This window comes from Megalobrama amblycephala, linkage group LG17, assembly GCF_018812025.1.
Source record: "Megalobrama amblycephala isolate DHTTF-2021 linkage group LG17, ASM1881202v1, whole genome shotgun sequence".
NCBI classification, from domain to species: domain Eukaryota; kingdom Metazoa; phylum Chordata; class Actinopteri; order Cypriniformes; family Xenocyprididae; genus Megalobrama; species Megalobrama amblycephala.
Genome location: NC_063060.1, coordinates 42,159,249 through 42,185,966, shown reverse-complemented (window position 1 = coordinate 42,185,966; position 26,718 = coordinate 42,159,249). Strand labels below are relative to the sequence as shown.

Below are 26,718 nucleotides of genomic sequence, written 5' to 3'. Positions count from 1 at the left end.
ACAATTATGACTTTTTTCTGAGAATTGTGTGATATTAAAAAGAAAAAATTTAACTGTATGATATAATGTTGCAACTGCAAGTTATCAAGTCAGAATTGTGTAATATAGTCTCAATTGCGAGATATAAACTTACAATTCTGACTTTTTTCTCAGAATTGTAAGAAAAAAGTCAGAATTGTGAGATAAACTCGTAACTGCGAGAAAAAAGTTGCAATCGTGAGTTATAAAGTCCGAATTGTGTGATATAAAGTCGCAATTGTGAGAAAAAAGTCAGAATTGAGAGTTATAAAATCAGAATTGCGCGATATAAAGTCGCAATTGCAAAAAAAGAAAGAATTGCGCAATATGAAGTTGCAATTGCGAGTTATAAAGTCAGAATTCTGCAATATAAAGTTGCAACTGCAAGTTATAAACTTACAATTATGACTTTTTTCTCATAATTGTGTGATATTAAAGAGAAAAAATTTAACTGTGCGATATAAAGTTTCAATTGCAAGTTATCAAGACAGAATTGTATAATTATTGTTAATATAGTCTCAATTGCGAGATATAAACTTACAATTCTGACTTTTTTCTCAGAATTGCGAGAAAAAAGTCAGAATTGAGATAAACTCGTAACTGCGAAAAAAAAGTTGCAATTGACAGTTATAAAGTCAGAATTGAGAGAAAAAAGTCAGAATTGCGAGTTATAAAGTCAGAATTGTGTGATATAAAGTCACAATTGCAAGAAAAAGTCAGAATTGTGCAATATAAAGTTACTATTGCAAGAAAAAGTCAGAATTGTGCAATATAAAGTTACTATTGCGAGTTATAAAGTCAGAATTGTGATGTAAAGTCAGAATTGCGCAATATAAAGTCGCAATTGCGAGATATAAACTTACAATTCTGACTTTTTTCTCAGAATTGCTAGAAAAGTCAGAATTGCGCGTTATAAAGTCAGAATTGAGTGATCCCTTTCGAAAGGGAACTCTACACTGCGTTTTACCGCATATGGGGAACGTCACTCGTGAACCAGTGTCTGGAAGCCAAGTATCAAATCTCTCCAATCCTATTGGCCGGCGGCAGCCTATGACGTCATCATAGCGCGACCCGGAAGTATATAAGGAGCGCCTAGAGAACCAGTCAGTATCTTTTCGTCTTTCGGGACTGTTTTGTCTGATCGCAATTTCATTGAATCTGGTAAGGGAACTTTGTATTATGTCTGACAAACGTTTCAGGAAGTGTGCTGATCCGTGTCCAAGGTTTTTGACACCCGAGGACACACACAACCTGTGCGTTTTCTGTCTGGGAGAGGAGCACGCACGGACAGTGCTTAAGGGCGCTGTCTGTGTTAACTGTGAGCGTCTTCCGTTCTCGTTTGGGTCGCAATTGTGAAAAAAAGTCAGAATTGTGCGATATAAAGTCGCAATTGCGAGTTATAAAGTCAGAATTGCGCAATATAAAGTCACAATTGCTAGATATAAACTCACATTTGCAAGAAAAACAGTCAAAATTGTAAGATAAAAAGTCACAGTAACCCTTTTTATTTTTTATTCAGTGGCAGAAACAAGCTTCCATATTTTATTCTTTTTTCAAAATAAATAAATAAAACAAGTTAGATTTACCAAAGCTGAAATCAAAACCATTAAAGCTAATAAAGAGAATACATCTTAAAACTATTTTACTGATCCGACTGACACTTTTTCTTGTTTTAAATCTAAACCTCAAAAAAACTAAATCAAATAAAATGTATTCTTAATTTACTTAATTTCCTCTCTTTGTTAATTAAGCTTAATTGCTTGAATTTATTATCTAACACAAAAAAGCAAATGTACCTAGGAAGATGTTTAAATATTTGTTTTACTGGATAACAGGACAAAAACATTGATTCAAAAATGATTTAGCAGTATCTGTATTAATTCCTACTGTATATAGCATGTATTTGTAAATTCTTTACAAAAAAGAAATATTACAATACAACAATTAAAAATAAATAAATATATAAAATAACAATATATTTAAAAATGAATACATTTAAAATTTAAATGAATGGTTGAGAAGTTCACCTCTTGATGTGTGAGAAAAGATTTGCAAAGCTGTAATCAAGGCAAATGGTGGTGAAAAACTAAAATAATAATAAATCTAACAATTTTGATACTTTAATAATTATTCTAAAGATCGTAATAAAGAACGCATGTCTAGAATTTGACTGGTACTATAAGTCATGCACACAGTTCAACACTTTGATCCCCAAACTGGGTCAGTAATGGAGTATGACTCATAGAAGAGAGGGCAGGTAACGTTTCCGTGCTCCACAACCGGCTCTTGATTTTCTGATGAGAAGAGCGATTGTTTATCACAGCACATACTGTAGCTTTAACAGAGCAGAATCAGTGGCTGATTAAGAGCCTGATTGAAACATTATTCTGTGACCTGCAGAGCTCGACTTCCTCAATCCTCAGGATTCAAATAGACAACGATAGCAAGAAAAAAGACTGGGATAATGTGAGTAATGCTATTAAGATCAGTGATGTGATAAACATTCAGACATGATGTTCTGTGGGAGACGTCTTTCGGTCTCAGTGTGAGCTTTACTTTTACAGTTCGCTGTGTGGAGGGTCATATTGGTTAGTGATCATTTGATTTTCCTCTGCCAATTTCATTAATCTCAGCTCATTATTTAATTAGGATAAGTGGTTATTTAGATATATATTTAAAATCATTGTCTATTAAAAGTTGATATCATTGAGTTTTTGTTAAAGGGAAAGTTCACCCAAAAATGAAACGTCCTCATCAAATCATTTACAGAAGAATGTTTTTTGTCCATACAGTGAAAGTCAATGGGGTCCAAAACAACTCTGGACCCCACTGTCTTTCACTGTATGGGCAAAAACAACACACAAAAAAAACACAGACATTTACCAAAAAATCTTCCTTTGTAAAGAAATAAAGTCAAATGCTTTTGTTCAAAAGTTTAGGGTCAGCAAAGATACATTAAATTTATCAGAAGTGCCAGTTAAGACATGTATAATGTTACAAAAGATTTCTATTTCAAATAACATCTGTTTTAAACTTTCTATTTATCAAAGAATCCTGAAAAACTGTATAATAATAAATAATTAGGGATGCACCAATATGAAAATTTTGGATGATACCGATAACCGATAATTCTTCATATTTGAAAGCCGATAACCGATATATTAGCCGATAAATCTAAGTCAAAATTTTTCTATCATTTTTGAGAGCCTGATTAAAAAAAACAAAAGTCTCACCAATAAAAGCCATGTCCCAATCACACAATTATAATGTTCTCATTATAATTTTATGTAGCCTATGACAGACTTGTGCTGTACATTACACTTAACTGTTTTTTCCTTTTTGATGTGACTTCAATCATATTTCAAGCAGTTCAAAACCATCATGGCGAACAGTGCGCATCTCAAGTGTCTCAGCTGAAGGAAATAATCCATCATTTATCGGCTTTAATATATTGGCCAAATTTTCTTATCAGGCCGATAACGATAATATTAAAAACGAACAAGAAAATACCGACCCCAGACTTTTGAACAATAGTCTACAGTAGTCTAGTAAACCATCCCTTTAATGGAATCAAAATGGGTTCTTACCCTTCCAATGAGCACTGGTTCTGGACCAGCATACTCCTCGATGACAAAGAACTGGTTCCAGATCCAGCTTCGTCTTCTTCTGGATCGAGAAATTTGCCCTTTTTGTTGATTGCGCCCCTCATCTTCATCCTCATCCATTTCCTGGAAAACAAGGCCCTGTCCACCTCTGCCAAGGCGAGAGTCCACAGTCATCTCTCCGCTCTCCTCCACCTCCTTTCTTCCCCAATCTGGATCTGGTGGGAGTTTTAGGATGTGGCTGCTGTCAATGGGTTCTGAAATTTTAATCAATGGATTCTGAGTGACACTGAAAGGCATAAGAACGCTCTGATCTGATTCCTCTTTAAAATCAAGACTCCTTTCAGTCAGCGAGCTGAAAACATCAGGTCGAAGTCCTGAGTCGATCTGAGATGGAGTGTGTGATACGCCCATATCTCTCTGACCAGCGAAGGGATTCGTCTCGGTGCTGGTCACGATCTCACTTTGGAGAGTTGATGCTATGTGAGTCGTGAAGTGTTTGTACTTCCACGAAGCAGTGACTGGTACACCTCTCGCCTCGCCTGTTTTCCTGTCCTCCTCTCCTGGATTCATATTGAATTGTTTAAAGAGAGTGTGAACAGTCTGATCCGAATTCAGACTGACATTTGTATAAGTGCTTGAATGTAGCTCCGCAGTCTGGTTATCCGCGTTATAAAGTTCAGGAGCGCCTGTCCTGTCTTGTTTTTTCAGTTTGAGCGCCTCCATCTGACTGTGATCCATGTTGATCAGATCCCTTTTCCTGCTGTGACTCATTTTGCCTGGAATATTCAGACCTGGAACACTCTGAAGCTGGGAATTCACAATCCGAACAAGGTTTTCTTTAGATATTAGTTTTAATAAGCTTCCAGTGAGATTCAATTTTCGAGGCGAATCTGGAGTGACTACCTTTGTACCTGCTGTAGTGTGAATGGCAAAATTTGAACTCGATCTGGATCTTGGTGGGATTTTGAATCTTGTTCTATTGAAGTGCATGCCAGAGGTTGTCCTGTGGTGCTTTGGGATCCATTTGTCAACTCTTCCACCTTTTCTTGTGCTATTTCTGCTCCTTTTTAACTCTAAAGTGTCATCAACTGGTGCTTGTACCTTAAAATCCACTTGATCGGAGTCCTCCTTTACTTGTACAGGTGGTTTGGCATTGAACCCAACAAAGTGTTCCTTGGTGAAGATGGGAGAAGCTCCATGGCTCTGGTGAGCTGTAATCTGCTCTTCAATTTCCTCAGGACCAATCAGTTCTTTGAGTCTTGTCATTGTATTTCCATTCCTCTCCAAGCTTGTGTCCCATTGGTCAGTTGCTCCATTTCCTGTACGCTGGGTCTGAATTGAGCTCACCCCTCTTCTCCGAACAATCTTACTGACGCAGGCTCCTCCTACAAAACAGAGGGACACCAATAGGAGCAGCCTCCTGTCAATCATGTCGTCTTATTGCGATGTATTACTTTAAACAACAACTGATGAAAAGACGTGTTCGCTTTCCAGATGTCTGCATTCTTTCGTTCTTCTCTTCTCACTCTCCTTCACTTATTCCTCCATTACACCGCCTTCATCCAGCTCTGGAGAGTGTGCGTCAGTCACTGTTGTGTTCACTTTATGTATCTCCCTCTATCTAGCAGAGCTTCTGTGTTTTGGTGCTGGTGAAACGTTTTACTCAGTTTCCCACCGAGGGTTGGATGCCCTGAGAGAAAAGATAAAGATAATTAAGTTAAAACTTTAATCATTGCGGTATGTTAATTAAAAGTGGAACGACAAGGCAAGGTAGCAGAACACAGCAAGGCTGATTCATTCACGTATGAGTAATCTCAAGACAGTAACATCAGCATCATCATTAGAATTCAATATGAGCAAAGGTGGCTGTTATTTTCGTGTACTGTCAGATGTCTAAGGCATCAGCAGAAGGCTTATAGGAAAATTATGTTATGGCATTTCATTTGTGCTTATCGGAGACAGAGGCCTGGTGGGTAGCGCACACAGTGTTGCTCCAGATCTTATATCTGACTCTACTGTCTAGTGTTACACTTAAAATTTAAGTATGTTAAAATACATTCTCTTAACCCAGTTTTTTTCTTTCATTGACTACTATTAATATGCCATTCATGGGTTTATCTCCCCCAAAAGTGTAAACATCGAGCCTCCCAGTCACCATCTAAACACTGCGAGCAGTCTGCTCAGATCTGTCAATTTCTTTCCAGCTCAACCTATAGCGTGAGTTTGGGGTGTGGCTACTGTAGCAGGCGCGAGTTTGGGGTGTGGCTACTGTAGCAGGTGAGAGTTTGGGGCGTGGCTACTGTAGCAGGTGAGAGTTTGGGGCGTGGCTACTGTAGCAGGCGAAAGTTTGGGGTGTGGCTACTGTAGCAGGCGAGAGTTTGGGACGTGGCTATTGTAGCAGGTGAGAGTTTGGGGCGTGGCTACTGTAGCAGGCGAGAGTTTGGGGCGTGGCTACTGTAGCAGGCGGGAGTTTGGGACGTGGCTACTGTAGTAGGCGGGAGTTTGGGGCGTGGCTACTGTAGTAGGTGAGAGTTTGGGGTGTGGCTACTGTAGCAGGCGAGAGTTTGGGGCGTGGCTACTGTAGCAGGTGAGAGTTTGGGGTGTGGCTACTGTAGTAGGCGGGAGTTTGGGACGTGGCTACTGTAGTAGGCGGGAGTTTGGGACGTGGCTACTGTAGCAGGTGAGAGTTTGGGGCGTGGCTACTGTAGCAGGCGAGAGTTTGGGACGTGGCTACTGTAGTAGGCGGGAGTTTGGGGCGTGGCTACTGTAGTAGGCGAGAGTTTGGGGTGTGGCTACTGTAGCAGGCGAGAGTTTGGGGTGTGGCTACTGTAGCAGGTGAGAGTTTGGGGCGTGGCTACTGTAGCAGGTGAGAGTTTGGGGTGTGGCTACTGTAGTAGGCGGGAGTTTGGGACGTGGCTACTGTAGTAGGTGGGAGTTTGGGACGTGGCTACTGTAGTAGGTGAGAGTTTGGGGTGTGGCTACTGTAACAGGCGGAAAGTTTGGGGCGGGTGAACTGTAGCAGGTGGAGAGTTTGGGGCGGGTGAACTGTAGCAGGTGGAGGGTTTTGGGGCGTGGCTACTGTAGCAGGTGGGGGGTTGGGGCGTGGCTACTGTAGCAGGTAGGGGTTTTGGGGCGTGGCTACTGTAGCAGGTGGAGAGTTTGGGTTGGAAAGTTTGGGGTGTGGCTACTGTAGCAGGTGGAGAGTTTGGGGTGTGGCTACTGTAGCAGGTGGAGAGTTTGGGGTGTGGCTACTGTAGCAGGTGCCGGGTTTGGGGCGTGGCTACTGTAGCAGGCGGAGCCAGAGGGTGTTTAACCGCTGTGGGACCATGGATGATGCGTTATATGGGAAAAGACATTCAGCCTCAGGTACAGGAGTGCAAGATAAATTTTGCTAAATTTAGCCCTTCAAAGATTAAATATAAATAATTAATAAATTACACAAATAAATAAATACATAAATCATTTATGCTCTTATTGGCTTGTATATATGCTCAAACACTTTCACATCAGTGATGTTTTGCTATAACTTGGATCAAATTCAAAATGGTTTAAAGTCCCCCTGTGGTGAAAAAGTTTTTAATATTGTGTGGTGTTTTTAATATGCTTTAAGACAAACCATGTACAAATTCACAAGTCAGCACCATTGCTGAGTATTTTCTCCTTAAAACTGCAGTGAACCAAAGACAGTCTGAAAAACGCAGTTTGAAATCGCCCTTGTTCTCTATTTCACAAACATGTTGTAACCAATCACGTGAACATGTGGGTGGGCTTTAGTATATCATTAAATGTGCTGTGAAGTCAGCTTATCCATGTATATTTTTCTGTTGATATGAAAAATTGAGTACATTTAGCAATATAGTGGGTGAATTATGTATATGATGTATATTACGATGTTATGATGAACTATATGCCTTTCTCCACTGACTGAGTTGTTCAAGGCATTTCTAAGGATACTGATTTTTAGAACAGACTGAGATGGTTTGTGTAACATTAGCAACACATTATTAGCCGTTTGATAACGTACTCAATCAAATGGTGAATCATATTAATTACCGTTATGTGTCTGACGCTGTAGAAAGTGATACATCGACTTGTAAACGAGTCTGTATAATTCACTCTTCCTCTTCTTCTTCTGAATCAGTTTCTGGTTCAAACATTTATGGCTGAAGTAAACCAGTATTTCCACTTGCCATCATATAGCATTTACTACAGTAAAGTTGAGCAAGTGGATGAGGTATTTTGAAATTGTGCAATTGAGTGGAGGCGGGGCTAATGTGCATATTCATGTATCTGCGTATACTAAATGAAGCAAGGGTGTAGAGTTACATTCAAACTATTTTAATGCATGAAGAAATTTTTTTCACAGGAAAAAAAAACATTTAAATGTGTGATTTTGGTGATCAAAGATGAGTTTTGAGGGAGAAAAAAATAGTGAATACAGGTGGAGTTTAAAATGATTTAAAAACTTGAAAATAAGCTCACACAGATAGAGCAGGGATCTCATGGTCTTGAAAAACCTGAATGTATGAAGGAATTTTAAAAGTGTGATTTCAAAAGTCATGGAAATGATTAAAATCGTATAAAGCAGACTGCAGTAACCTGCCTCAATGATTACAGGACAGTGGCATCAAAAGTAATCATGAAGTGCCTGGAAAGATTGGTCCTCATGTATATCAAGACTGCTCTCACACCTACTTATGGATATCGCCAATACTGATATATTGCAACACCCCTAATAAACTCTATAGCAATATTTCAATTTTTAAATATTATGATTATTGCCAATACTGATATATTGTGACACCCCTAATAAACACGATAAAGATATTTCATATATTAAATATCAAGATTATCGTCAATACCGCAATGACAATAAAAGGAATCTTAATCTTAAAATTATGGAAATGTTCTAATTAACACATTTTTCTAGTTATGCCAAGCTCTTTTGGGATGGAAGATGCTATTTGTGCGTAAAACTATGTAGACTAATTACAAATGACTAGAAAATGCATAAAATTGACTAAGTGGTAATCAAAATTGTAAACCATGAAAAACAACATTCAGTTACTGAAACTTCTGGAACTATGGAATTTAATTACTTTATTAAATTATCTTAATATACTGCCACTCCTAGTTTCTGTAAAAAATAAATAAATAAATAAATAAATAATTAAAAAGAGCAATTTTTTATTGCAGTAGAAGTACCAGAAATATTTTAGGGGTACTTCAAATGTCTTTGTCAATGTGGGACTTTGGAGTCAAAATGGTTGAGAACCAGTGATTTATATAAATTTTAGGTGACCTAGGTGCATTTTAATGCAATCAACTGAAGTGATTTTTAAAGTTCAGCACCTCATTTCGAGCCTTCCCTTTGTGTCAACACTTCAAGACCTTCTAATTCAAGTGTTTGGTTTTTTGAGCAAACAAGACAAATATCCATTAAAATTGATTTCTGTAAAAATCTATTCAGCCATGTCCTTACTGAAGTCATCCATTTTCCTTCAGTGAATGCAACTTAACATCTAAATAAAACACAGCAAACATTTGAGTATATTTTTGCTGAAATGAGTGACGGACTTCTCAAGCGTTCAAGCATGCAGTCTTCTTCTCTAATAGAAGCTCCTTCCAAGTTGTTGATGCATCATTTCACAGGTTGATTTTTGCAATTACCTGGAAAACGAAGCTGTTTCTACCACAATACATTAGGAACTGCACAATTTTACAGTTTAAGTGTGATGTTGAATGAGGCTGTCTGATTCGTGTAGGCATGAAAAATGAGGCACTGCAGTGTGAGTTGTGTTTATGAAGAGTAATGACAGTAAGTTAAATGATGGTAATGGTAAAACTGTATAACATTGCACGATGGGTTGTGAATGTGTGAAGAGATGCCCTGTGGGATATATAATTGCAAAACAAAGAATTGTGGACTATATAACTACAGAACTACTTTCAGCCAAGAGCAGTGTATTGGAAAGTGCTGGGAAGTGCATAAAGCCTTCCGATCAGAACGAAACTGGTGATTTCAGCCATTTTTATAGCCCAAAAAAAAAAAAAGCAGAGCATGAGCAAATGGACAGATTTATAGATTTAACTGCAGAGAAATGCATTAGAACCTCTACACTACACTTAACCCTCTTTTTAAACACCAGGTAATGGCCAGATTTAACCGTTACACAACGTTTCATACTTGATTTAGCAATGATTTTAACCCCAAATTATTATTGCACCAAATGCATACAATGTGATGCTATAATGCCATAGGGAGATGTTTAGCAACAGACAACCATTCGTAACCAGCCTCAGTTCTTGCCTCCTTAAATATTCATGTGCTTTTTACAGTTGGAGGAAATATCCATGCCCCCGTATCTAAGAGAAATAGTGACGACAGATGTGTTTAAGTAGGCATAAAATGAAAATTCACCCAGTCTGTTTTATAAATGCTTGTTATTGCTCTTATTGTGGTTGGTTGATTCATCCATGCATATGTTTCATTTTCTTCTTGACCTCATCATTTTTAATGAAAAATGTCATAACTTGATCTGATGTACTTTACAATACGAGAAGAAAATTTCTGTCGCTACTTCTGTTTTATCACAAATTTAACTGGACAGATAAAGAGACACTATTATTTTTAGGTACGTTTCAGAAGACAACCAGAGGAGCACCGCATTCCTATTAACAGACAAGCAGTTATTAAAACAGGTCATGTCCTGTCAATCAATGTTAATGACCTCATGAATATGCAAATGAGAACTTTAACCCAGCATTAACAAACGCACAGTGTGAAATCTATGAATTACTAACCATGAATAAAGTATGCAGTGTTGCCGTTGTTTTCCCACGGATATGGGCTACTCTTACACTGTAGCCAGCGTCAACCCAGGAACACGGTTTTTAACCCCTGGAAAACAGTTTTTAAACCCCGGAATGGGATTGGGCTAGTTTTGATTACCTGCAAGTATGAACAGTGTGAAACATTAATAAAATAACCAAGGATTACATTAACCCCTTAGCATTCCTACACTCTAAAAAATGCTGGGTTCAAAGTTGGGTTGAAAATGGACAAACCCAGCAACTGGGTTCTTTTAAAACAGCAGTTGGGTACACTGGGCACACTGGGCAAACATTTAACCCAACCGCTGGGTTAAAACACACCAATCGCTGGGTTTGTCCATTTTCAACCCAAGTATTTTAGAGTGTAAGGTCTCTTTTGAAAGGTATGTGTACCATGAGTGGTATAGCAGAACGCTAACAAAGTCCAAGAAGCCCAACTGTACGTATTTATATACTCTAAAAAATGCTGGGTTAAAAACAACCCAAGTTGGGATAAAAATGTTCAAACCCAGCTATTATGTTGTTCTGATCCAGCGGTTGGGTTAAATGTTTGCCCAACATGCTGAACAGTTTTATTTAACCCAACTATTGTTTAAAAATTACTATTTGGCTGGCTTAAAGGTGCCCTAGAACTAGTTTTAACAAGATGTAATATAAGTCTAAGGTGTCCCCTGAATGTGTCTGTGAAGTTTCAGCTCAAAATACCCCATAGATTTTTTTTTATAAATTTTTTTAACTGCCTATTTTCAGTGCACGTCCCCTTTAATTCTGGCGCTCCCCCCGCCCACGAGTTCTCGACTGAATATAACCCTCAAAATGGATCTTTACAAAGTGTTTGTCATTCATGCTGCATGCATGCATCGATTCCAGTGAGTATGGTATTTATTTGGATGTTTACATTTGATTCTGAATGAGTTTGAAAGTGGCTAACGGCTAATGCTACACTGTTGGAGAGATTTATAAAGAATGAAGTTGTGTTTATGAATTATACAGACTGCAAGTGTTTAGAAAATGAAAATAACGACAGTCTTGTCTCCGTGAACACAGAAATAAACAATGGTAACTTTAACCACATTTAACAGTACATTAGCAACATGCTAACGAAACATTTAGAAAGACAATTTACAAATATCACTAAAAATATCATGTTATCATGGATCATGTCAGTTATAATTGCTCCATCTGCCATTTTTCGCTGTTGTTCTTGCTTGCTTACCTAGTCTGATGATTCAGCTGTGCACAGATCCAGACGTTTTGCCCTTGTCTAATGCTTTGATCATGGGCTGGCATATGCAAATATTGGGGGCGTACATATTAATGATCTCGACTGTTACGTAACAGTTGGTATTATGTTGAGATTCGCCTGTTTTTCGGAGGTCTTTTAAACAAATGAGATTTACAAAAGAAGGAGGAAACAATGGAGTTTGAGACTCACTGTATGTCATTTCCATTTACTGAACTCTTGTTATTGAACTATGCCGAGGTAAATTCAAATTTTCATTCAAAGGCACCTTTAAAATGAACCCAAAATAGCTTGGAAATTAAAAATCAGACACACAATTACTAGAGGCAACAATAATAATCAAAAGGTGAACATTTATTAAAAAGCAGTTTAATAAATGATTATTGTTTAATTATTATTCATTAAACTTATTAATAAATGTTCATTTATTAAAAACATTTAACCTCCCTGGTGGGTTAAAAGAACCCAATCGCTGGGTGTGTCCATTTTCAACCCAGCACTTTTAGGGTGTATAATTGCAGAGTAATGCGTTGTGTGTTATATGTGTTGTTTTAGTGTTACGTCCACTGTTAATGCTGTGACATACAAGACGCTCTTGGTCTTGTCAACATGCCCACTGAAGTTTGCTCACATTTCCTCACAGGATCCCCAAAATTCCCTCTCCCTCCTGATTATTCACACGAGCCTTCATTCCTTAACAAATATTCCTCCCATCTCCTAAAAGCTTTTCTGTTCATGTTATATTTTCTCTTTCATCACCTCCTCCCACTCACCACCTGTCTCTCTCTGCCTCTCTCTTTGCATTTCACAGCATTGTTTTAATATGTTATCCTCTCTCCTTTTCTCCGGCTACCTCCACGTCAATCATGATTGCGCTTTAACCTCTCTCACCTTCTGCGCTTTGACTCGCTTCGATCAATCAGCCAATCTCCGCATTGACATTGGGATTGACAGCTGTCCGGCACCTGCACTGATTCCTAAACTAGATGAACCTGAAGCCGAGCGTCTTACCGGTGATTCTTATAGATTATACAAATGACAAAAAACATGCTACAATGGGAACCAAGTCTGCTCAGCAGCAGATTTATACAACGAACAAACTAAACAGCTGTTTGCGGGTACATGGCAGCTAAGGTTCATACAAAAAAATGGATTTGTTTTTGCTTAAACAACAGATGACTATGTGCCAAACAAATCATTCATGCAGATAGAGTTGATAGGAAACTGCTGATAGATTGTTGTGCTCTGAATTTAACAAGCTTCAAAACAACGGCGAGGCAAAAATTGCAGAGGCAGTGAAATGTTCTTGCCAGCAGTGACAGTTTCTTTAGATTAGATTCATTAGATAGGAACTTTTTTTCACACTCGCTGACTTATTATTGATGGCTAGCCGGTCATAACTTAGGCGCAGATTTGGATATGGACAGTAGAGATAATAGATTGTAGAATAGATCCTAAGAATATTTGTAGTGCTGTTGGCTGAATATAATGTGAGTATTGAATGCAATAAAAGTCTGGTGTGTCATTTTTCATAAGACACAACAGCTGTTTCTTTTTATAAACCATGTTTACGGTACAGATGTTACATTTAAAGTCATTTTATGAAATCAAACTGCCGTTATACCGAATTAAATGCATTTACATTGCACTCTATGAAATAAAGAATGAAAACAGAGATTCTTTAAAATGAAATCATCAAACACCAGTGTATTATTTGGACATTTAAAGGTAGTAAACAAAAAAATGTTGATACTTATTTTATCCAGAATAGAGCAGCTCTAATTCATTGTATTGTCTCACAATTTTTTTTTTTTTCAATCTTTAACCTAAATGTAATAACTTCTGAAAACAACTTTTCTTTTCCGTTGTAAAGAAGGTTGTGAGCTATTAAAGGATTAGTTCACTTCAGAATTAAGTCCTGATAATTTCCTCACCCCCATGTCATCCAAGATGCTCATGTTCATGTCGAAAAGAAATGAAGGTTTTTGAGGAAAACATTCCAGGATTTTTCTCCATATAGTGGACTTCAATGGGGTTCAACGGGTTGAAGGTCCAAATGTCAGTTTCAGAGCAGCTTCAAAGAGCTCTACATGATCCCAGATGAGGAATAAGGGTCTTATCTAGCGAAACAATCGGTCATTTTCTAAAAATAAATAAAAATTATATACTTTTTAACCACAAACGCTTGTCTTGCACTGCTCTGCGAAGCGCCACGCATTACGTAATCACGTTGGAAAGGTCACATGTGACGTAGGCGGAAGTATCGAGCAAGTGTTTACAAAGCAATTAAAAAGTCAAACGCCCTTTACCAAAAAAAGCAAAACAACAATGTTGGGCGATTTTGAAGTTGGAGGAGAAAATTAGATTTTGAGAGTTTTTCGCTCTACTGCAGTACTTCCGCCTACGTCACGTGTGACCTTTCAACATGATTGCGTAATGTGTGCCGCATCACAGAGCAGTGCAAGATGAGCATTTGTGGTTAAAAAGTATACAATTTTTCTTTTCTTGTTTTGCTAGATAAGACTCTTATTCCTCGGCTGGGATCGTGTAGAGCCCTTTGAAGCTGCACTGAAACTGTCATTAGCTATTTGACTCAAAATAGCAACACGCCTGAACACGTTTTCACCCCGTTTCACCTTGTTTTCGAGTGCATTTACTATTTAACCCTTAAATGCATACCTCGGGTCTTTAGTGACCCGGGACATCATTCACTACCCTCCTCCTCGATCATTTTTTAAAGTTAGACATCAACCTTCTTGGTATTCCTCAATCAATTCATTATAGAGAATATAACAAGAAAAAAATCATAAAATTATAAAAGAATGCCTATTTTTTTATTCATTTTTTGTAAAAATTGTATAGGGTCACTAACGACCCGAGGTGTGTATAAGTGTACGTATATTTTTTCTGCACAACAATAATTGAATCTTAGATGAAGGAATAAGTGCAATTCACCTTTATTCCACAAGGTGGCAATGTCTGATACACAATGCTGAAGTGACGACTCATTCAGACAGAAAAACATGAAATGGCTCAGCGATTTACTGCAGAGCAAGTACTGAACGCAATCAAATATGACTGTAACTGTTACTGGATGGATCTGGTGAAGCTGTTAGCGATCTAAATATTGATTTTGAAGATGTTGAAAATTATATAGTTTTGAGAATGCGTTTGAGATCGCGAATGGGCTCATATTCGTGACCTCAAACATAAAACTAGCCCATTATTTGCTAAATTTACTGGGAAATGAGCTCTTACGAGCACAGTGATGATGGCATAAAACATCTGCTCAAACGGAGCCCTTTCAAGCTCCAAAAGGTAACAAAATATGCTTTATTTTATTCTTCTGTAATTGTTACTCTAATATCAGAGGAGTTTTATATTATCGTGACAGGAAGAGATCCTTCCATGTTAGATATAGATCCGGGTCGATAAAGACCCGAATATGTAAGAATGATTGGCGAAACAGTCATGCATTTAAGGGTTAAACAACGTGGGCGCTGGACATGAAAATGATGACTGTCGGGCTGAAACTATCAAAAAAAACTTTTGCCGCGCCTGGCGTTGCATTGCACAGGGTGTAAGAGAGGCATCCTGTTTGATTGTTTTTTTGTTTTTTATTGTGAGTGTATACATATAAAAATAAAGTTTTGAATGATGCCTTACTCTTATCTTATGACCATAAATGACGGAGTATTTTAAGTTGTTTCCGTAGTTATAATGAGACAAAATCATTTTTGTGTGGTGGAAGTCTTGCTACTACAGTCAGTGATGAAATATGCGTGTCCTGGAAACGGGAAACCTCAGGTGTCGCATCACTCGTTGTCTCGTTGTAGAAAGGTGAAGGTTTTCTCCTTCTTGCTCATCTTTCTGTAATTTCTTAAAAAAGCGTAATATCGAACATTGTGCATCCACCATTGTCACCGCACATTAATGAACGTGCTTTGGGGATTTGTTGCTTTTTCCTGTTGTACCAAACTAGTATCAAACCGTGACCCCGAAACCGAGGTACGTACCAAACTGTGACTTATGTGTATCTTAAGTTGAACAAGTCAATGTTAAAACCAAACCTACATCATTAGGCCATATTCTAGTTAGTAGCTCCAGACATCAAACAAACAAGCTACTCCAATGTAATCGTAGATGGGAAAGAAATTGCAGTCTACAAAGATCTACAAAGATCCAGGTCGCTAACACAAAGGTCGCTGGTTTATTTCCAGGAAAGTGTGTCCCACTGGAGAGGTTCTGTGACAGCACTCTTGCTCTACCACTGTAGTGCTCCTGAGTGAGACACTTAACCTCTCTCTGCCCCTGACTACGGTTCTTAACACCAGCTTGTTTAAGTGCCTCTGCTCCAGGCAGACTGTCCCTCCAATTACAGTGTTACTTTAAATAAAATGTCTGCAAAATGACAAGTAACCATGCTGGATACATTTAAGAGCTGCGTATCTTAATAAAGCCGTTTTCATGCTCCAGTCCCCAAAATATGCACATGGAGAATTATAAGTGGCACAAATTGTCTTTGCTTATTTCGCTCAGCCTATTTACTCACTCATCTACAGTATACAAATGTACATGCAAATCTGGAAAAAAAAAAAGCTCCATTTGCGATTCAAAATTCTGCCTTGAATTAACCTGCATAGTTCTCCTACAAGTAACACATCTTACTCCAGCAGAAAAAAAGATTATCCAATACAATATTTCTGGAATATTTGCTTTTTCATTAGGCGTTTTGATGCTGATCTGCCTATGCTCCAAGTGACAAAAAAGAGGAATTTCTTAAGGCTACAAAAAGCCACGAAGAGCCCTTCCTAGGGCAGAAATCAATGAAGCTGTTGCCAACTTGAAAAATGAAGAAGAATTAAGCAGTAAAGTAAGCAAACTCAGCAAACTAATAGCTCCGCTAAACGTTAATCACTCTTATGCCCATGGGCAGCATTTTGTATTAAAAGTGGATGGGACGATGGCATCTGAACAAGAAAACAAGCCGGTTGTGATATCATTGGAGACAGCTCATGAATATTAATAAGATCATGCTAAAATGTTTTAAAATAGAATATAGGTTCAGTTAAAAAAAAATAATGATTTACAGATTTCAATTCAATTTACAGCAACAAAAAAAAAATAATAAACATTAATTTAACAACATTCAATGTAACAAAACCCTAATGTACATAACAGATAAGAAAAAACTAAGGAGACAGTTATTTCAACAAAAATATGAGTCATAAATTTAAAAAATAATATTTTCCTATAAGAGGTCATTGTACTATAATGAAAGTTTCAGAATTCAAAACTTTTTCATTAGTGCAAAAAAACGAGCTCAGAAAATGACTTGTTTTAGATTTTGTCACATTATTACATCATAGTGTGACGAAAAACCGCCTCTGCAGAAGATCAACGCCTACTTCTCCATTATCTCCTCTTTAGCCTCGCCCACCAATTCACACATGTCATGTAGTAGTAAATATGAGACAGGTGCAAACACACAGATCGCATCAGTAAGACACTGTGTGCTTGTTCACTTCATTTTAATGCGGATTAGTTTTTAAACAAGACTCAGTTCAATGCAGACTGAAAATAAAAGATGATGCAGTGACAACTATACTGGATCCGACAGTATCCAGTCGCAACACACAAGTGTGAATAACAGTGTTTTATCATGTGTCACTATTGCTTTGTCTGATACAGATCATTTGGTATGTACTGAGTATTTCACTGTAGCATCCAAGCGGCAACCTCCCCCAGTCTCTCGTGAAGCCAATACGGAAGTAACTTAAACTGCGATTCATCGACTGGCCGCTAGGGACAGGCTCCAAAAGAGAGCAGAATCTCATAGAGTCCCATGTTAAATTGGCCAAGTTCATAGCAGAAAAAAACATGTTTACAAGTTGGTTCAAATTGTGGTTTTGGTCTATACTGCTATTTTTGCCCTTCATGACAACTCTGAGGGGGGTGAATTTTTTTATAACTTATCCGTTTAAATTATATTAAGCCTTAAAGTTCTGCATAATTAAGGGCGCGGTCACTTGAGTGACAGGTAGATTGCACTGCTGTCTGTGAGCCATCATGTCACCTCAGCGGCCGCTGAATTTGGCATCTCAGCCGTATTTGTGCTCGATTATTTTATACAATTATAAAATATGGCTTGCTGCATAATATTCGAAACTGATGTGTGTCTGTGTAGATGTGCATGCATGGGGAAGAGACACAGAACACACGTTGTTGGATCGTGGCATTGGCTGAAAGTTTTGGTTGTGAGATTTACTACAATGACAATACCAGGAGGATATCAAAATCCGACAGCACTGCTTGGATATTATAACTAAAACTGCTGCACTATTTTGAAAAAAAATATACTTTGGACACGGCTCATTTGTTTGTTAGATACGATCGTATACAGTTTTACAACATAAACGCTGCTCAGATTGCATCCTTTCTTGAAGAACGATGACAGAGAGCAGATCATTCAGAAGAAATGTGACATGTTTTTTTGTTTTGCAATGGACACTCATATTTTACCCAAGTGCCACAGATTGGATTCATCTCGCGATCTCTATTATAAAGGTATGAAGTCCCATTTGATTTTCCATGTTGTTATTTGCACAACCAACACTACTGGTGTTGGAGGATCTATATCTTAAAAAACACCGTAGATTGACAGTAAACCTTTAGAACGTTCTGATGATAAAACTTATCTTCATTAATATTTTAGATCGTATCTAAGATACATAGATAGCTCCTTTGCTGCTAACATGGTCACGTCGAGCTAGGCGGGCGTGGTTTCAGCAACCAGTCATATCAGCTCAAACCACCTCCCCGCCTCTTTGACCATTTTCAGTTATCCGGGAGTGACGTGCGGTGACGCGCATCTAAGAAGGCCGCGGCCTCATTATCGCTTCAAAACTTTTGTTCAGAACTCTATGGGTGACGTCACGGACACTACGTCCATATTTTTTTACAGTCTATGGTAGCATCACAGTCAAACTGAATAGTTGTGATTTGCTGTGATTTGCTGTTAATGCGTTAGTTTATTATCGGATATGGAAGAAAGCACGTAGGGAACGCTGCTTTTGTTGTTTTGATCGAAGTCATTCGCTGTAATTCTGTATAAAAGCTTCAGTGAGCAACATCAAGGTAACTACAAGTACTTATTTTAATATGCAGAACTGTTACCCAATCATAGCAGTGGGTGTGCCTTCAATGTGACACGCCTATCAAAACAGAGTGTTTGAAAGAGAGGGTCAAAAACAGGATAGAAAATAGCTTATTACTTCTAAATTAGGATGTTTTTTTGATGTAAAAATTTCGGTAACATTACAAGTGGACCTCAGAAAACCTTATAAAATTAACAAAAAAATGCAATTCATGACACCTTTAATAAACCATGGATATACATACTGTATATCTGAAACAGGAACATTTATTTTAGTGCTGTCCATTTAGCCACAAGTTAGTGAAAGTAATGTGAAAAAGAATTAATGCAATTGATCACGCCCCAGACCTGTATGTAAATTCCATAATAAAAAATTCCATTAAAGCCAGTCAAGCTTGAAGTACCATCTTTATTTTTTTGTTTTTGCTACAACAGACAAACTGCAGCAAACTACACTTACAGAGAGCGAACAGGTAAATATTGATAGACAATTAATCAATTAATGAATCAATCGGCATATAATATAATATAATATACAGTATAGTGAAGCAATTAAGCATTAAGTGGCACATATGTACAGTAGTTGTGTGTAAAAGATAAAATTGCTGCAATCCTTGCAACAACTATGCTTCTACTGTATTAATCACATCCCTGTCATAAGCCATTTCATAAAGTGGTGGGGACGTGTAATGATGCTTATTCCTGTCCAATAATAGCTCATGGCTTGTGCCTATGTGAGAGGCATAAAATGCAGGTGGATGTTCTTCGCTATTGTCATGGGCACCAGGGTAACATGCTGAGAGCACAGAGTAAACCAGCGTACCGACACTGTCACATCTGCGGTGGGAGAGTGCTCTTGCTCGACACGAACAGCATATGTGAGGGACATAATGCCCCGTCACTATGTGGTCTCTGTGATGTTGAATCAATGCAGGGTAAAAGTGTACGGCTGAAGGTGTCGGGAGCAGTCGCTCTTTAAGCCGGAGTGTGTGTGTAAGTGTGAAAAGCAGAACGTGACAGCATCCGATCACTTTGAGACTTTCGCTTCATGAGACATGCATCCCATGCGCCATACGCCCCCTGGACAATCGGAGTATCTCACTGAACTGATTAATTGGGGCCATAAATATTTTTAATTAATTTCTCTTTTCCCCAGGGCTTTGGAATCTCTTGGTTCGTTAGTATTGGAGGCAGATCCTTTTCATCGATCGCCGGAACCCGTGGTGCAGCGAAGGCTGTCACCAACTTAACGAGACTGAAAATTTTAATTACGATTCTCCTCCGTACTCCTTACTTGCCATTTTTTTTCTCACTCACACACATAACACCTACCCACAAAACACTGTTCTCAACAGAAAGCCAGAAACACATTCATGCGGACATTGTGCTACATATACGCTTCGTTCCAAAACGTGCCTTGGGTGTGTAAGACAACATAAGCGCGCTCTCAAAGTGAGAGCTGTTCAGAAAAGTAGGCAACTTAATTACATTGCACTCAAAAAAACCTTGCTTTGATCAAAATTTAAGGAATATCACATGTATCCTTCATAAATCCTAGTATGCACTATGACAAGTTCAGAAACAAAAACTCAAGAGTCAAGATGACGGATGAAAAAAAAGAAAGAAATAGGGATGCATTGATGTTTTTCTACCCAATAATAAGCAGAAATTATCTTGTTTCAGCTGACATTAAAATTTTACACATTTTTAATGTACTGAGCATCCCTAAAGAAAACTGCACAAATGCAAACATACATACATATTAGGGATGTGACGAGACAGTTAGTTAGTAAAATAGTCTGCATTCTGCAGGTGCATTTTAAATGTTTTAACTTATCTTGTAATGAATGTCATTTCAGTTCTACTTTCTGAGTATGAATTATCATATGCAGTAAAACACAACAACACTCAAGCACTGTAAAAGTTTTTTCCACAAACTCAACTCACTGGCTTCTCTCTTGTATGATTTCATATGAGTCTCTTCAGACCTTATAACTGTAGATGATTTATGAGCTTCTACAACTTTTGTCCTCCTGACTGAACTCCTTTCCACAAATTGATCTTAGAAATAAAAACAGTATAAATAAAAAATGAATAACACAGTTTTTGTGCAAACAATAAGTGCAACCATAATCAAAGTACTCTCTCAACATTCAAAGTGCAAATAGAGACCAAATTGTTCTTCGAGCATGATACAGAGCTAAGAGATGGCTACAAGATAGCTTTCATATTAGGAGATATTTGCATGCATCAGGGAGCCGCTTTCAAAACGTGGGGTATTGAAATCGCGTTTGAATGTGTGTTCGCGTTTTACTTTCGCTTTCTATTTTGTGATCGTGTGTACTCTGTGAATAGGGAGCGGTGGTGCTGAGTACATATTCTATGAGATAAGACATTTATCAGACGCTTAGGCTCTGTTGTGTAACGAATCCTCCGCTATGGTCTTGTCAGTCATCCCGCCACATGATCAATGATTCCTGCTGCACTACGTACGACTCTGCAGCTCATGTTGGATGAGCTGGATGGAATTGAAGTGACCGTTATCCAACTGAATTAAATTTTTTTTATTTCTATAAAAAGCAAAACAACAGTGGAGGCATAATATAAACGTAGCAGTGGCATGATGGCATCCTAATTTCACCCTCACATGCAGTCATGGCAATATAAATCTTTACTATCACTTTTTATCAATTTAACACATCCGTGCTGAATAAAAGTATTAATTTCTTTCAAAAAAAGAAAGAAAAAAATTTACTGACCCCAAACATTTGAACGGTAGTGTATATTGTTACAAAAGATTTCTATTTTAAATAAATGCTGATATTTTTTAACTTTTTATTCATCAAAAAATCCTGGAAAAGTATCACAGATTATAAAATAATATTAAAGGATTAGTTCACTTTTAAATAAACTTTTCCTGATAATTTACTCACCCCCATGTCATCCAAGATGTCCAAGTCTTTCTTTCTTCAGTCGAAAAGAAATGGCTGAAAACATTCCAGGATTTTTCTCCATATAGTAGACTTCAATGGGCACCAAACAGTTGAAGGTCAAAATTAGTTTCACTGCAGCTTCAAATTGTTCTACACGATCCCAGATGAGAAATAAAGGTCTTATCTAGAGAAACAATCACTCATTTTCTAAAAAAAATAAAAATAATAAAATTGTATACATTTTAACCAGAAATGCTCTTCTTGAACTAGCTCTCTTCTTCTTCTCTATTAGAATTCCAGCAGTGTAGACACTGCTAAGTTTATTACTGCCCTCCACAGGTCAAAGTTTGAACTAATTTTTATATGCAATATGCTAGTGCAATAGTATATAACAATTTGTTCAAACTTTGACCTGTGGAGGGCAGTAATACACTTAGTGTCTACACTGCTGGAATTCTAATAGAGAAGAAGAAGAGAGCTAGATCAAGATGAGCATTTCTGGTTAAAATGTATAAAAAATTTTTTTTTTTTTTTTAGAAAATGAGTGATTGTTTCTCTAGATAAGACCTTTATTTCCCATCTGGGATCGTGTAGAACAATTTGAAGCTGCACTGAAACTAATTTTGACCTTCAACTGTTTGGTGTCCACTGAAGTCTACTATATGGAGAAAAATCCTGGAATGTTTTCATCAAAAACTTTAATTTCTTTTCGACTGAAGAAAGAATGACATGGACAACTTGGATGACATGGGGGTGAGTAAATTATCAGGAAAAGTTTATTTAAAAGTGGACTAATCCTTTAAGCAGCACAACTGTTTCCAACATTGATAATAAATCATCATATTAGAATGATTGCTGAAGGATCATGTGACAATTCAGCTTTGCATCACAGAAATAAATATTTTATATTTAGTATAATAAAGTATATTAAAATATAAAAACATAATTTTAAATTGTAATAATATTTCACAATATTATTGTTTTTTCTGTATTTATTATGAAATAAATGCAGCCTTAATGAGCATAAGAGACTTTGTTCAAAAACATTAAAAATAGTAATGTTTCCAAACTTTTGACTGGTAGTATATATATATATATATATATATATATATATATATATATATATATATATATATATATATATATGTTTAGAGTAAAAAGAACAATATTGTGAGCTGGTGTAGATGCTGGAGTTATTGTTATAGTTATCTTTATAGTTATCATTCTTGGTATGAAAGAGCCTTTAATGTATGTTTATAATGGTATTGCAGAGTGCTATTTGTATGATGCACAGAGTTGCTGCCTACGTTAAAGCGCTCCAAATCAGTCACGTATGAAGTTGTATTTCAGTTAGTATGTAGGCAGCAAGGCAGCTTCTATGGTGTTCTTGAAAATAACACTAACTCTTCATAATACGCATTCCGCAGTTGATTTCAGATCAGAAATACACAGCGCACTCTCTCTCTCTAGGAAACATTATCCCACACATGGCAGAGCTTTGTTTTATTTTTTTATTTTTTTCAACTCTCCTGCTGTAGTGCTCCAGGGAAAACTTTCTGGACCAAAAGTGAAAAAAGGAAAGAAAAAGCCTCTTTATTGCCCCTGTAGAAAAAAAAAAAACAAAAACACACACACACACACACAACTCCACCTACAAATATAGGCAAACTAATGCTGTGCGGAGTGTATGGTGGCTGCAGGTGCTCCCTGCTGCGAGACCTTCAAGTACAAAAATGACTTTGAGAGAGTCAGTCTTCCCTCCCTCACAAAAGCTTGAGTGTGAAACAAGAGATCTGAGAGCAGCAGCAACAGGGGGAAATCTGCCAAAGCACTGAGGGAAAATGCTGTATGCGAAAGGAAGACGTATCTACATCTAAATGGATAAAATCCATCCTCCTACATTTCTATTTTACCTGAGGTGAAATTGCTAAACTGCTGATCAGTATGCCGTGACTACGCCAGCGCGGGGTGTCGGCGGGGGGCCGGTGTTTTTTAAAATGTCGGCTCTCTCGGGACACTCGAGAAACAAGCTGGAAGGGGTGAAAAACAACACGGTCGTCGACAGAAAAGGACACAGAGAGCATAATCTAGATGGTTTTCACGTTCCGATAAGTGCCAAGGATAAGTCCACTTCAGGGTGGTTCCCGTCTGGAGGATTAATATAAAAGGATCATTTTAACACAAAAGACAAAAAGGGGCTTAAAACCGCGCAGGGCCTCGGCACGCTGCGAGCGCTTCCGTCGGGGCGAGCGGAGGAGAGGAAATGAAAACTCAGCAATCGGCAGATGAAACGGGACAAGAGTGAGAGAGATAAACAATCTCTGAGCCCTCTGTTACAAAACAGCCTATAAGAGACAATCAATCTGCCTCCCACACCACAAGCCAACTGGAGAAATCTCGCCGTCGGTAATCTGATTACGGCTGATGGCGCTAAACGTACAGTGGGAAAATGGTGAACGTGGCCTCGCTCTGACCCCACTGTCATAAGCACCTCATTAATAACATAATCGGTATTCACACACGTTACTGAGCCTTTAATAATTCATAAACAGCAACAAGAGATGCAACAGGGTTAGCAAACAGAGCTAGAGATAAGATAAGAGACCTTTTGGTATTTGTCGAGTTTGCAGTCTGAAATTAACCTTTTGCCAATGCAATGATAAATATACAGTTCTATGAATATTTATGGACAAAAACAGTGTTTTGCATTATTTTTTATTATAAAAGTGTTGTCTCTCAAAACCTTCACTTAATAAATGCGCTACTAGCCACTAAATTAACCACTTTCTTATTAGCATAAAATAACAGATTTAAAGATTGTCTTCCAACAAGTTTTAAATTCCCCCTGTAATTTTATCACTTAAAACTCATCTTTGATCACCAAAATGGCATATTGAAAATAATTTCTTCTTGCCTTAAAATAGCTTGAACGTAACTCTACACCCTTGATTCATTTAGTATACGTGGAACCATGAATATGCAGATTACCCCCACCTCCACTCTGGTTTAATTCAGTCATAAATGTTTGAACCAGAAACTGATTCAGAAGAAGAGGAAGAGTGAATTATACAGACTTGTCTACAAGTTGATGTTTTATGTATTGCTTTTTTGCTTCACTACGTTATCAAACGGCTAATAATGTGTTGCTAATGTTACACAATCCATGTTCCCGTTCGCCATCTCAGTCTGCCTTCTAAATATTAATATAATTCCTTAGAAACACTTTGAACATCTTAGTGGAGAAAGGCATATAGTTCATCATAACATCGTAATATACATCATATACATAATTCACCTACTATATTGCTAAATGTACCCGATTGATGATATGCTAAAGCCCACCCACAAGTTGACATGATTGGTTACAACCTGTTTGTGACATAGAGAACCAGGGTATTTCAAACCACGATTCTGAGACCGTCTTTGGTTCACTGCCGTTTAAGGAGAAAATGCTCAGCAATGCTATCGACTGATTTTACATGGTTTGTCTTAAAGCACATTAAAAACACCACATAGACATATAAACAACATTAAAAGCTTGATTTTCACCACAGGGGGTCTTTAAACACTTTCATATCTGTTTACATCTCAAAAGGTAAGTAGTTATGAAAAAGAGCTGTTAGAAGATGTGTGAGCCACAAAAGATCATTTGTGTCTTTTCAAAATGCTTGTGTCATTTACATTGTGATTTAACCATGTATAATGTTGCAGTTCCAGTAAATTAGTGAGTAACTGTTTTATTTACTCACCACAATCAGTTTCCATTCACCTCTGTCTTTGTCTTATGATTTAATGATTCTAACAGAGTCGATTGTGATAAAGAGTAAAGAGTTACAATTTTATTTTTATGATGCACTATACACTGGACTTTCAAGCTGTCTAGTTACATCTTATAATGATAACTTCTGCTCAGTCATCGGTTCTAGCGACTCGTGTATTCCAGTGTTTCAAAGACAGAGAGTTGCCAGAGAAGATTTGCTGGTGAGTCAGAAAGTGCGGAAACATTTGCTGAAATTACACCTGATGCCCATCAAGAGTCTTTCTTCTTCTTCTGCCTCAGTGGCTCTTGACATCAAAAAGCTATCTGATCCCTTCAGAACAGCGCCTGACATTTAACCGAATGGCCTGCAATCTTTGCCTCTCTCCACTCAGCAAAAGCTCTATGTATGCGTGTTTGTGTGGATTCACTACATGCTTACTCAATGCTAATAAGGCAAATATGTCAAGATGATGTTAATTGATTACATTATAATTGAATTATTTATATGATATGGTTAATTAAACAAATGCAGTGCAATTACTTGTATATCAATATTTGCTGAGAAAAACCCACCCAATGAAGACAATTCAAAGACTTTACATTACTGCGGTAGATGAATCCATTGAATAGACAACCTGATTTCATGAGGAAATGTAACTATTTTTCGAGGTGGCAATTTCATATTAATTTATTAGATGTAATTCATACTGAAACAATTAAAAAAAAAAAAAAAAAAAAAAAAACTAAATGTCACTAGGCCTTAACCAGATTCACATGAATAAGCCATTAATAAGCCAAAACAAAATAGTTATAAATTTCCATGAGAATGTGTTGGAATAGGCAAAAAGTGGCTTTGGAAGAAGAAAAAACGCAGCTTAAACTAGACCAGGGGTTTTCAAAATCAAAGACAGTGGGCCTCCATTTTGAAAAAACATACACAATGCAACATACAATGCAAAAACTTTACTAGCATGACACTGGTTTGCTTTATCCAACCGAGATATGTAGTTTCGTATCATATGCTCATTCAGCGGTTGGGTGTTTTGAGCCACTGTTCAGTCTGTATTTCACAGCATGATGACAAACAGATTAGGCTGCTCCGAAACAGAAATCGTGCTTTGAAGCCAAATACACTATTCTCTCTGTAACAAACATAGGCTAGTAAGAGC

General features: G+C 37.5%; 1 protein-coding gene across 2 annotated transcripts in view; it reads right to left on the bottom strand.

Moving 5' to 3' along the window:
• LOC125250293 (cadherin-2) overlaps positions 1-26,718 on the bottom strand; it is a 214,817-nt gene that overhangs the window by 112,760 nt on the left and 75,339 nt on the right. For both annotated transcript variants that reach the window (XM_048162811.1, XM_048162810.1), the window contains exon 2: positions 3,606-5,313. In XM_048162811.1, the coding sequence (XP_048018768.1) occupies positions 3,606-5,054 (1,449 nt within the window). In that variant the 5' untranslated portion in view covers positions 5,055-5,313. The remainder of the gene's footprint in view (positions 1-3,605; positions 5,314-26,718) is intronic.